The sequence below is a fragment of the Rhinolophus sinicus genome, chromosome 3 (genome assembly GCF_057876585.1).
Source record: "Rhinolophus sinicus isolate RSI-liver-muscle chromosome 3, RSI-T2T, whole genome shotgun sequence".
Lineage (NCBI taxonomy): Eukaryota > Metazoa > Chordata > Mammalia > Chiroptera > Rhinolophidae > Rhinolophus > Rhinolophus sinicus.
This window is the reverse complement of record NC_142503.1, coordinates 117,017,835-117,030,972: the sequence shown is the minus strand read 5'-3', so window position 1 is coordinate 117,030,972 and position 13,138 is coordinate 117,017,835. Positions and strand designations below refer to the sequence as shown.

The 13,138-nt window shown below is 39.4% G+C and overlaps 1 protein-coding gene across 2 annotated transcripts in view; it reads right to left on the bottom strand.

Annotated features, from left to right (window-relative positions):
- The window catches only part of SLC25A21 (solute carrier family 25 member 21), a 449,521-nt gene that overhangs the window by 3,999 nt on the left and 432,384 nt on the right, over nucleotides 1-13,138 (bottom strand). For both annotated transcript variants that reach the window (XM_074328168.2, XM_019749157.3), the window contains 2 exons: nucleotides 993-1,174; nucleotides 8-60 (listed from right to left, as the gene is read on the bottom strand). In XM_074328168.2, the coding sequence (XP_074184269.1) occupies nucleotides 8-60; nucleotides 993-1,174 (235 nt within the window). The remainder of the gene's footprint in view (nucleotides 1-7; nucleotides 61-992; nucleotides 1,175-13,138) is intronic.

Below are 13,138 nucleotides of genomic sequence, written 5' to 3'. Positions count from 1 at the left end.
GCATTACCTGGTCCAAGCCTCATAATCTTGGGAAGCAGGCCTTTATACAAAGCCAAAATCCTATAAACAGAAGGAAAAGAGAAACATTCTTATTCTGAAAACACAGTGGAGTTGTACCTCAGCTTTACTGAGATGCTCACCCAGCACTCGTAAAAAAAAAAAAAAAAATTATTTGAAATTATACACATCCTAAACCAGACAGTATCAGGCTGAATATTGTCTGTAACAACTTGGACAAGGGAAAAAAGTGGGTCAATTCATTGTTACCCAAACTATGCTGGTCTTGTCCAATCAGAAATATAACTTTCATCCGCATGATGGTTTTTGCTTTTAAGACAGGTCTTACTTTTGAGACAGTTGTGTTTATGGACAAAATGACTTTTGCAATTGAATTTAAATGACCACGAATTCAGTCTTCATGTAAGGAAATATCATGCAGTTTAAATAAAAAATAATAAGAAATTACTTATTTACTTGAGAGTAAGACCCTGGGTGAGGAGGGATGAAGAGACAAAAGTAAGACTTAAAAAAAAAAGACTGGTAGAAAAAGGCACATCTTTAAATTTTTAAAAGAAAGTTACTTTCACAGAACTCACGTTTAATTCTCCCAAGAGAATACAATTAGGTGACATTTTGATTAGATTTCCAATCAGAAGACAATGCTTCTCCAGCTCATGTGTTAATAGGGCATATTATATGCAATAGACTATTGCATTTATATGCAAACTGACAGGCAAAAAGTTCATGTTGGCATTCTAAGACAAACACGCAGCATATTGGATGGTGGTGGTTCACGGTTCCTGATGGTGCAGGAACGTTTTGCCAACATTTTATCATTATGTTATCCCTCCAAGTTTGTCATCTATTCCCTAGAGTTTCTCAGACACACAACCCAATTTAGGAGGGCTCACGGGTTCTCATCAAATTGGAAGTACAATAGGATTTTAACAATACTTGAGTCTTGGTCATTCATTAAAATAAGACTGTGTTACCCTTCTTCCTGATAGACTGTTGCCATTGTTTTAAAACAGGTTCTGTACTTGATCTCTCCAGGAACTGGCTGAGGCCCTTGAATCCTACTTTTGGCAACATCAAAAGGGATGTTAATGACTGAGGCTATTGTGCCCGAGAGAAGACCGATCCCAAATTTTCTCACAAACTCCAAGGTTGGATCCTAAAAGAAAAGAAGAATAAAATAACAGAGAGGGAAGCGGAAGCCCCTAAATCAGTTAAACACTATAAAGCAATATGTATTTAGGCAGAGCATTGCACTCCACGGCACCCTCCTGTTATTCCAGCAGAACACATTAGGATTTCCTAGGCTGGAACTTGTTTTCTTGACAATCCCATTGGCTATGTTTTTACACATGGTCTAAATTGCTGAAGTACACATTTCCTCACACAGGATTTATAAACACAGTTCATAAAGAAAGACTGGTATGGCATATGGGGATGATTTGTATAATTGGGCTTCACAATGTACTTAGTATTACTGTATCAAAACAGGAGAAATCCAAGCACACTATTAGCTAATTGGCCAGAATATTTTACAAATGACAGCAACTTCCACCATGAAGCCTACTAAAATGCTCATTTGTGTGTGGACCCCCAAATGTTAAATTAAATCAAGGCTACTCTCGGTCTGCTGCTATTCCCCTCCAGGTTTTTTGCATTTATTTTCACGTGTAGCTGATCCACTGTACTGAGAAGTGCTAGCTTCCTGTTATTAACAAACCAACTTGGGGAGGCCGCAAAACAGCCTGTGACATTCTGTGCATTATAAACAGTAGTAAGTCCCCGGACTAATTGGCTAAAGAATTTACAGCCCATTGTTCCTGAATCGTATTCTTCCTTCATGGCAAAGGAAGAAAAGGAGAGAGAGACAGAGACGGAGACAGAGAGAGAGAGAGAGAGAGAGAGACAGAGAGGGAGAGAGAGAGAGAGAGAGAGAGAGAGAGAGAGAGAGAGAGAGAGAGGAGGACGAGGACAAGGAGGAGGAGGAGAAAGAGACAGAGAGAGAGCGAGAGAGAGCGAGAGAGAAGGAAATATTTCTTTCCATTTAAATTTAGTTTCTTCACATCGGTCTGATTTGATTTTCCACCCCTCCCTGCTCTGCTTGCTGACATCAAAGTATTTAATTAGGTCTTATGTGGGAGTCACTTTCCTTCAGCCTATTTTTGTGCCCAGTGAGCTCACATTATGCTTTGTTATAATGAATTTGCTTGGAAGTTCTCATTATGTTTTCAACCTCAGTCCTTGCCCTGAAGAAAGGTCATCTCACATAACATAAGCTGCTGGTGGAGAACCCCCGACCCCCCATCCTTCCCCTGCCCTCTCTTTTGGTCAGTATATCAGCAGTATCTTCACAGAGGCACAATTCAGGGTTGTGCCATGATACTATTTTATCCGGCAGGAGAACTAAAGTGGAGAAACACACTCTGCTTAATTAAAAAAATAAAATCAGGTCTGAGCATTGCATGCTTCAAGCGTCTATGGAAGAAAACTTCTGGAAAGTCTGAAAGTCTCAGCTGCACCAAGAGCCAGATACCACCACAGAAACTTCTACATGGCTAAATATAAAAAGTGAGAGGTTTGGTAATAATTCTTGGATCCAGGCCATACAGGTGCCGGGTAGGTTTAAAGGGATTTAAAAACCAACAGGGTGTTTCAACAGGAAAAACAATGCAGTGGTTGCAGTGTGAATGAGGTGTGTTTAAATAATTCCCCCTCCCCCTATTTTTCTCTTTTACAAGGAGAGAAAAATTCCTTTATGTTACCCTTCTCCATTATGGCACAGAAGCAGAACTGGACTCGGGAGGATGGCAGATTCAAGACCAGCTCTGGTAGTCTGACCTTGTAAGAATCAGCGAATCAAACAGAAACCAGTGCATACAAGGGACGTTTTTAAACACCTGCCTTACCTTTGTACTATATAATTTTTCTGAGAAATAAAAATAATAATAGCAGTAAAAGTGCTATGAGTGTCGTACAAGCCTGGCAGAAAATGGGTAGATTACTGTGAAGCCTGTTTCCTAAAAGCTGAAAGCACCTTGTAATAAGACTCTCTCATGGTATCCGTGTGACACAGCCAAGCTCTCTGTTTCAATTGAGAACAAGAGTGAAAAGGACGTTTGTATGCACATTGTCCTTCTGGGAATTTCAGGGGACCTTGTCAGACATGCAGCCTCTCCTATCTCCTGATGTTTGCTGAGGATTAGAGTTGAAGATGGAAGGTGAACTAAGACACTAAGTGAAGGTCATTGTGCTTGTTGGAGACCAAAACCTAAGGTCTTTAAGCCATCCTACTGTTCACTGACACAAGCGTGTGTTGAACCTGTGTTTTGCATACACTTCCCAGCACAATAGCAAGGTCATACAGTAGTTCCCAAGTCTGGCCGTGCATTAGAATCATCTGGGAGTTTTACAAAATATGGATGCCTGGGTCCCTTGACTTCCCAGATCAAAATCTCCTGGAAAAGTGCCCGAAAATTGTTTTAAAAGACGTTCAGGAGTTCTGAAGTTGCTAGGCTGAGAACCCATGTCTGGGAATCAGTGATTTTGATATTCTGTGCAGGCAAAGCAGATGGACAGTTGCTCTCCATCTGGGCAATCTAGGCAGGAGAAAAATCTTCTTGGGATGGCTAAGAGGTATCCCTCACCACCTGGCCTCTGAGCTTCTAGCGTCTCTCCCTCGGAGACCATGATCTGCTTCGTGCAGCGCCCCGGCCTGGGAGGGTCCTCTCAGCTTGCCTTTGCTTTATTTGCTACATGTCCTCAACCATCCTCAGATGAATGCAACCTCTCAAATGACTCTTCCCTTCATCCCCCCCCCCCCGCCCCTTGCTACTCTACTTCTCTGGCTTTGGTTTGGATTCCTATTACCTCCATGAGGTCTTGCTTTTTTTTTGCCCTCTACTGTCTATTCTTCACAGTGGAACCAGGGTCCTCTTTTTATATACTAGATCTGCTTCTAGTATCTCTCTTCTCAAAGGCACTCAATCCTCCCCCACTGCATGGAAAGAAAGGCCAATGCTCCTCACTTGGCCTTTGGTTTCTTTCCCACAATATGCTTCCAACTATCTTTCTAGCCTCAAGTTTTACACCTCTACTGCCAAAACAAATACTATGTTCACACTGGTTAAATTATGCAAATGTATACCAAACACTGTTCTAACTCCATGCCTTTCTGCAAACTATTCCTACAGCCGAAAATATCCATCTCCACCATATTCACCTACAGCAGTCCTACTCCTCCTTTTGAGTCCAGCTTAAATCTCACACTGCCAAGAGGCCTTCATGGATCCTTGTCAAAACTGATTTCTCCCTCTCCTGAATTCCTGAAACACTGTCTTTATTTTTCCTGTATCTATCTTCCCTGTTGGACTGTGAGTCGGCACAACATAGGAGCAGATGTTATTCCTTTTTGTGTCAGCTCTTGTGTAGTGTACACAGTAGGTACTCAATAAATGTCTGTTGATTGGCCTATCAACGTACCTGTTTATCTTCGTAGAAATAATGAGAATCAAGCTTAATCTTTAATCACTATTTCTCAAGACTCAGTGTCTTTTCAACTGGAAATGAACCCCTACCAGAACTGTACATTTCCGTCTTTCTGTCAGGAGACATTAACAGGGTGACATGACAAAGCATTGGACATTTGCAAAGTGGACTATTTCAGGACAAATGAATTGAGACTCTCAGGCCACAGAGCCAGGCCTGGGCTTGTTGGTGGTCTCTGTTACTCAGTGACTCACAGAGAGAACCATGATATAACAGCCTATAACCAGATTTTAGCAAGAGAATGCAATGGGCACAGAGTAAGGTCTTGAAATATTACTTTTAGGGCTCTCCTTTCTTACGCTTCCTGATCTTTCTCCTGGTAGGAAAAGGCATCCACTTGCTTCAAGAAGGAGGATTGTTGGGAGAAGTTCCAAGATGGTAGATTGGGGGGAAAAAAAAAAGAATGAGGATTGTTGTAGTAGGACTACAAAGAGAGAAAAAGATAATATTTAGTGTTTTTGGTTTTCAAATTAGACTCTTCCATGTATTACATCAATTAATCTTCACAATCTTTGAAGTAAGAACTATTATATTATTATTCCTACTTTACAAATGAGTTAACCAAAAGGTTAAGTATAAGAAGAGAATTTTTGTTACATTCCAGTGAACTCAAGACTTTGCCTTAAGGCATAGTTTTTCTACTAATCTTTCCAACGGTCAGTATGTAGGCAAGTGGAGGAGATGTCCAAGAACCTCCTGAAATTATAAGCAATGCCTGTGTGTATGTGTATACAGGCTTTTCTGGAGAGAGCGTCTACAGATTTCATCAGGCTCATAAAAACTTAAAAACAACTTCATGAAACCATTTCCCCTACCAATACATTTATAAAGTAACAAAAGGGCAGTGCAGGGTTGAAAACATTGGGGCTGAACATAGGAAGCTCTCATTTTCATGGTGTTATATCAGGCAATTCACTTTAATGAAAAGATTTCTGCCTACGTTCCTGTTCTGGAGTCAGGCTCCCTCCCATACTTCAACCATATGTATGAACTCGTTGGTTTTCAAAGTGTGGTCCCTGAACCACCATCATCAGTATCATTTGGGAACTTATTAGAAATGAAATTTGTGGTTCTAGCCCAGGCCTACTGAATCTAAAACTCTGGGGATAATGCCCAACAATCTGTTCAAATAGTCCTCCAAATTACTCTGATGGGTGCTAAAGTCTGAGAACCACTGCTTAACTGAAGCTTGTGGTTCATTTCTTTGGATTCTTGGGCTGGATAAGCGATGCTCTCAGAGGCTCTGGATGTTCTGGGAATCATTTTAAAGCTTTGTTTGGTGGAAGCAAGGCTTTGCTTCATGAAGGCTGTAGAACTAAAGGCAATACTGTGAACTCTGTTCAACCTCTCTATCCCCAGCTCAGTCCAAACCAAGAATGAACATCTGTGAGGTTGTTGGGTCTCAGTGATACTTGTCACAGTCCGAATGGGTCATTCTGTACTTACTGGCTATAGGTAAATCACTCCATAATAACAAATCACAGTAAAGTTAATAGCAAAAATAAATAGAAGCAATAAAATATTATACATGTATATTTGTATTATTTTTCAGAACTTTCATTATGAGAAATAATGGTACTATCAGTAATACTTATTACAAGATACCATGTCATATGCAAAAATGCACACACAGCATATATAATGTAAGAATTAGGTATCTAACACCACTGTACAGATAAGGACATGAGACTTAAAGAGTTAAATCAAGTACCCAAGATCATACTAGTTATAAGTTGTGGAGCCTGGATTTGAACTCAGGTCCCAACCATATGCTCTTAATTATTATGTCATATTGCTTTTCATCCATCATTTATTTGCTGTGTACTCATCCAAAAATACTTATTGGATGTCTATATACGCCTGGTCCTACACTGGGTGCTAGAGTTGAGTGTGAGGGTGAATGGTCCAGAATGGGGGTGAAAGTGAGTGTATAATCAAGTATCATAGTACAGTGTGATGAGTACTAAAGTGGCAGAGTAGAGAAAGGGCAGGGGGAAACTCACAGCAGGGAGAAGAAAATTAATCCTGGGCTTTCATTTTTAATGTCCTGTGAGAAAGTACCTAGCTTCTGCCTCTTAAAAACTTAGTCACTTGTTGGGTGTTTAGGAAGTCAACAGAAGACATCTCATTATTACAAGTCACCATGCATTAGCTGAATGGCTAGCCCTCTGGTTTAGGAATCATATTATCTGGAATGTCATTTTGCCTTTTCCATTAGTTTATTTTAAAAACTGGAAACGATGATGATGATAATGAAAGACAATCACTATGTGCCAGGCCCTGTGTTAAACACTTTCTATATGTTTAAGCCTCACAACATCCCTGAGCAGATGAGGTAACTGAGACTTACAGAAATTTCCTATCTTCAAGGGGATATAATTTTGAATTAGTCAAAAGAGAGCCAAGATTCTCTTATTTAGAAGTAAAGAAGCCCAAATATTGAGGAGCCCTGAGACTGTCAAGCATCGACCAGTAGAATTAGAGACATATGCTTGCCTCTAAGAACTGTACTCTAATTCAACATCCAAAGAGATCACCTCTAAATCCACGGGAAGACTTAAGTGGTAGAAGATAAAATTGTAGAATCACAACGTTAGAAGTGAACTCAGAATGTCACCTAACCCAAGGAGTGACATCAGCAAGATGGCAGAGTAGGAAGCCTTGGACTCTGCTTCCTCCCACAAACACACTGATTCAGCAACAATTCATGGACAACTTCTCTGTGTGAGAAATCTAAAAGTTAGCTGCAAGTCTCCTGTATCCTGGATGAACATGAAACTAGACTCATGGAAGCTGGTAGTGAGATTCAGGTCACCCTTCCACCAGAGACCCTGCCCCAGCATAGTGCCATACAATCAGGAAGACTTCCTAGCTTCAAGCTTCTCCTAAGGGAGGGAAGAAATTAGTTTGTATGTCTAGCAACCCAACTTTTCTGAGGAGACTCCCCAAAGGATTGGCTTCTGTCTTGCCAGGCTTGGAACTCTGATGGGTCCAGCACAGTTAAGCTACCTGGGGAAAAATGGAGATGAGGACATGGGCTGATAGATGCCATAGGTCCTCCCCTCTGTTCAACTTCAACCCAGAATAAGCAGATGAAAAAACCCCAGCTCTCTGCTTCTCCTTTGGGAGGCAAAGAGTTGAGATATGTATTCAACATCCCAACCTCTCTGGGCTCCCCAAATAACTGTCATATTTCTTTTCTATCTTGGAGTTCTGATGGGTCCAGTGCAGTCTAGCACCTAGAGGAGAGTTGAGATGGAGGTTTAGATTGGTAGACATCATAGTTCTCCCCTTGCTCAGCACAGAGTGAGCAGACAAAAACAACAGCTACTTGCTTCTCCCTGGGGAGGGAAAGGGTTGGTACAGGCCCCCAGAATCCTTATCAGATTGCATTGTGGGGGTCTTCTCTTGTTTGAAGCCAGTCCATAAGGACTGGGAAAGGTGTCTATCTTGTCTAATGTACAGACACCAACACAGAGAGTCAAAAAAGACCAGGAATAACCAAGTCAATCCTGAGAAGAATAAAGCTGGAGGTATCATACTTCCTGATTTCAAAATATATTACAAAGCTACAGTAATCAAAACAGTATGGTACTAGCATAAAGACAGACAAAGAGACCATTGCAACAGAATAGTAAGCCCAGAAATAAATCCAAGCATATATGGTCCACTAATGTTCAACAAGGACACCAAGAATACACAATGGTGAAAGGATAGTCTTCAACAAATGGTGCTAGAAAAACTGAATATCCATATGCAAATGAATGAAATTGAGCCCTTATATTACCCACAAAACAACTGAAAATGGATTAAAAACTAAAATGTCAGACCTGAAACCATAAAACTCATAGAAGGAAACATATGGGAAAAGCTTCATGACATTGGTCTTGGCAATAATTTGATGGATATGACACCAAAAGCACAGTCCACAAAAATAAAAATAGACAAATGCAATGATATCAAACTAAAAACCTTGTGAACAGCAAAGGAAAGAAAAGAATAAAAAGGCAACCTATGGAATGGGAAAAAGTACTTGTATAACATATACCTGATAAGGCGTTGATATGTAAAATACATAAGGAACTCCTACAACTCAATACCAAGAAAATTAATAGCATGATTAAAAAAATGTGCAAACAACTTGAATAGACATTTCTACAAAGAAGACATACAAATGACCAACAGGAATATGAAAAAATGCTCAATTTACACCTGGTAAATATAAATCAAAACCACAATGAGATATCATATCTCTTAGGTTGGCTATTATAAAAAAACAAAAGACAATTGTTGGCAAGGATGTAGATAAATTTGAAACCTTTATACTGTTGGTGGAATGGAAAATGGTGCAGCCTGTATGGAAAACAGTATAGAGGTTCCTCAAAAATTAAAAATAGAATTATTATATGATCTAGCAATTCCACTTCTGGGTATTTATCAAAAAGAATTGAAATCAGGATCTCGAAATGATATTAGCAACTCCTATGTTCATTGAAGCATTATTGACTGTATCCAAGATGCGAAAACAATATAAGTGTCCATTGACAGAATGGATAAAGAAAATGTGATATATACATATACAATGGAATAGTATTCACCTTTAAAAAGAAAATTCTGCAATATGTGACAACATGGATGAACTTTGAGGATACTATGCTTAAGGGGACTAAGACAGTCACAGAAAGACAAATGCTGCATGATTCCACTTATATGGGGTATCTACAGTAGTCAGATTCATAGAATAAAAAAGTGGAATGGTGGTTGCCAGGGGCTTGGGGGAGGGGGAAATGGGGAGTTACTAATCAGTGGGCATAAAGTTTAATCTAAGCAAGACGAATAAACTCTAGTGATCTGCTGTACAACATTGTACCAATCGTCAACAATAACATATACTCAAAAATTGTTTAGGGAAGATCTCCTGGTAAGTGTTTTTACCATGATAAAAAAAAAATTGAAAATTGATGGAAAAAAACAATGTCACCTAGCCTAAGTAAAATATTTAGGATGGATCACACCTTAATTATGTAAATGGATGTTAATGTTGATGAAAAATCTGTTCTGTTATTAAAAATTTCCAGCTTACTTCCATAATATGCTCCAACTGTCATCAATCAGGGAACTTTCTTTGTTCCTAACCCACATTCCTCACGCATACGCCTAAATTATTTTATTCCAATTTTCTGCTCAATTGCAAGGGCAATCAACTGTCACCATTCTTGATGTAATTCATCATGATTTTAAAACCGTTATTAAAATAACCCTTTCTTCCTCATGCTTAGAAAATACTGTTCTTTTTAAATATTTATTTATAAGTAATATGTATTATTTCCTCCTCTACAGATGACTTTTATTCTTTTCCGCTAAACATTTTCCAATTTTTTTGCATAAAATGTGGGACTTATAACTAAACGGGCTGAGTAGCCTGAAATGTTAATGAACATTACACGCATTGACCTGCTTTTATGATAGCGATTCAAAATCCAGTATTTACAGTTTTAAAAAATTAATTCTCCTGCAAACATTTTAAGGCCGATGTTAACATTCCTTTTCATAAATGAGAAAACTGAGACAGAATGAGGGTATAACTTGCCAAAAAGACACAGCTAATAAGTATTAGAAATGAGAATTAACACCAAGTCTCTTACTAGACCTCTCTGGCTGTTTCCAACACATTGTGATTTTTGTGTGAGTGCAGAGCTGAAGAAACGTATTTGCCAGCCCCTCTTGAGGACAGTGGGTTTCCCTGACAGGACATTTTATTTATAGACTCGCTATAGCTTAACAAGAGATACTACTAGTAAGTGATCTTAAAACACTGGCAGCCATGATGTTCCACAACCTCTAAAAATTCACCCAAAGGCACTGTTATCAGAGATGGGATCATATGACTTAACTAACAATCTACACATTGCATGTTTGTAACTAATTTAACCATCTAATCCAAATTACATAGCCAACAGCTAAAAACACCACCAGTAATCTAAGGCCATGGCTCTTAAGGAGTTAATATGCAGAGAGGCAAAACATCTTGAGCAGGAAAAGCATACGCCCCTCTTTTTACCTTCCCTTGGCATAGGCTTTGATGCCTTGCCTAGTGACTGGCCAGCTGGCTGCTAGCTAGATAAACAGAGAACCTTCGCCCATTTCACAGGCTTTTGTGATTAGGGTCTGGCGTCTTCAAGAAGACATTCCACACAGAGACACGCCAGAAGGAGGGGGTTAAGGAAGATGGGGAAGTTGGATTTATTAGCTAGTGAGGACTAGGGGTGTGAGGGAGAATGGCCAGGAAGTCCGAAGCTGCTCTCTACAAGGCAAGGTTGAGTAGAGTTGCAGAGATGGGCTTTTAATCTAAGGGAGAGCAGCATGAATCTATAGTTTAAAGTCTCATTTTGTCAGCCCAAATCACATTTCCTTTGCTCCCTGCAATGCCCTCACCGTACCCTACCAAATCTGTGATCTTCCTGATTTTAGCTTTGAGTAATTTTAACGGAGTTCGTTATGACCTAACTTGAAGTCAGTAGATCCTGGTTCCTCAGACAACCTTAAAATGAATATGTGGAGAGAAATGTTCTGCGTTCAGGACTGGATTTGCATTTAATATTGCTTGTCAAAAATTGTTAAAATAGGTATGCCATTTGAAGAACTAAAATTATTGTTTAGAAATGGCTGAAAGAGATTGCCATAAAATGCTTTGGGTAAGAAAATTAAAGACAACCTGGTGGTCCTACGAGAAGTCATATTTTCAGGTATCACAAAGCATTTCTTCGCAGAACTCCTTCATTCTGCTCCCTCCTCCTCTAGTGGGTGAGTAAATTGTTTGATGACGAGAATGTCATGACCATAACGGTGACTCAAAAAGAATCGAACATTTTAATAAATCTATTACTTATTAGTAATTAGATTATATGCAAATGTGGTCAAAACCAATTTTAAAAGGCTCTATCCAAGTTATTTCCATAATATTACAAATGGTCAGTTTGTGCTTACAGAACACATCAACTCTGTACTTAAATGCATTCTATTCTCTTTGTAGAACATCACCACCAATAGTTGAAGGGGTGGTTGTGATGCAGTCCTTCATTTCCTCAACACTGTAAGCAAGAGGTGATACAAACATGAAGTTTGTGATGACTCCCCACATGAAGAAATGGAAGAAAACCCACTCTAGCCATACATTTTTGAAAGTTTCATTTCCTTTTGAATAATACTTGATTTCAGAAAAGCACTTGAAAAAGTCTTCCATGTTATCCTGATTAATACTGAATTAATAAAACACTGAAAGGAGAACCTTCATCTGCCTAAACAAAATAGTTCTTCTGTGAAAGATGTGTCCATATGACAGCCTGAAGAGGGCCCGGATGAACCTGGGTAAAGATGTGGAAGGTCTGCCCATTGGATCTGCTGACGACACAGTCTAGGAGGGGAGGCTAGAATGATAGATGAGGGATTCAACATCAACTAAAAATTATCATCACAGGCTCTCGCACTGGACTGAACCCACAGAATTTCATTTAATCATAATGAATACAAACTGCACAAGTTCAAGATGAGGGAATCTTGACTTGACTGCAGTTCATGTAATCTGGGATTTTAATTGACCATAAACATTTATACATGCCAACATCTTGATGTAAAAGCAACATCCATTCTACCCTCCTCCAAGTCCCTGACAAATCCCCCAAGAATTCATCTCTGTACAATCTTTGGCTGCATTAAGAAATACGTGTGTTCAGATCACAGGAAGGGTTGATCCTAGTGTACTCTGAATTAATCAACTCACAACTGTAGTATGGTGTTTTGTTCTGACACTGATATTGACAAATCTGATGCATTTATAATGGGAGAGACAGACCACACAGAGGACCAGAAACCGTGTCATTTGAAGAGTGGGGTGAGGAACTGTGAATATATCCTGAAGAATGAAAGACTCAAAGGCTCACGTATTCATACACTTAATGAAGTATAATACAATGCTTAAGGGCATGGGCTCTGGCATCAGAGTTCATCTTTGGGTTCAATCTTTGACAGGATTTAGTGGAGAGAGTCATCAAACTGACGCTCTTTGTGAGGACTCCTTCAAAGCCTCTTAAAGGGCTGTGCCATGTCATACTCATCTTTGTATGTATACTGGGCCTGACACATCGTAGGTGTTTAATAAATGCTTTACCTCTCCTTTATTAAGACATACTATCCAAAGAACCAAGAAGCAATCATAAAAAAGGTGCATATAAACATTGGTTAAGCACCTGGTAGCAACAGCAAGGCAAATACTGGCCACTCATCATTGCCTGTCCCACAGTTGGCAATGGTCATCATGAAAATGATATGGAGTTGAAATCTAGTTTCCTCCTGGTAACTGAACAAGCAGACAGCTTGAGTGAGTATGAACTGCCTTTTTTTTTTTTTCAAGAAGAAATTTGCATTTTAGGTATTGTGAGTTTTAGTGGGTCCAAATCAACCAGGAGTAGAGTTAGCTCCCAGCGTATACCTTTCATTTACTTTAATCTTGGCATGCTTTCTCTCTTTTTTCATGAACTTTGACAAAAGCATTTTTTCCCCTGATGTCATGGTGTCATGC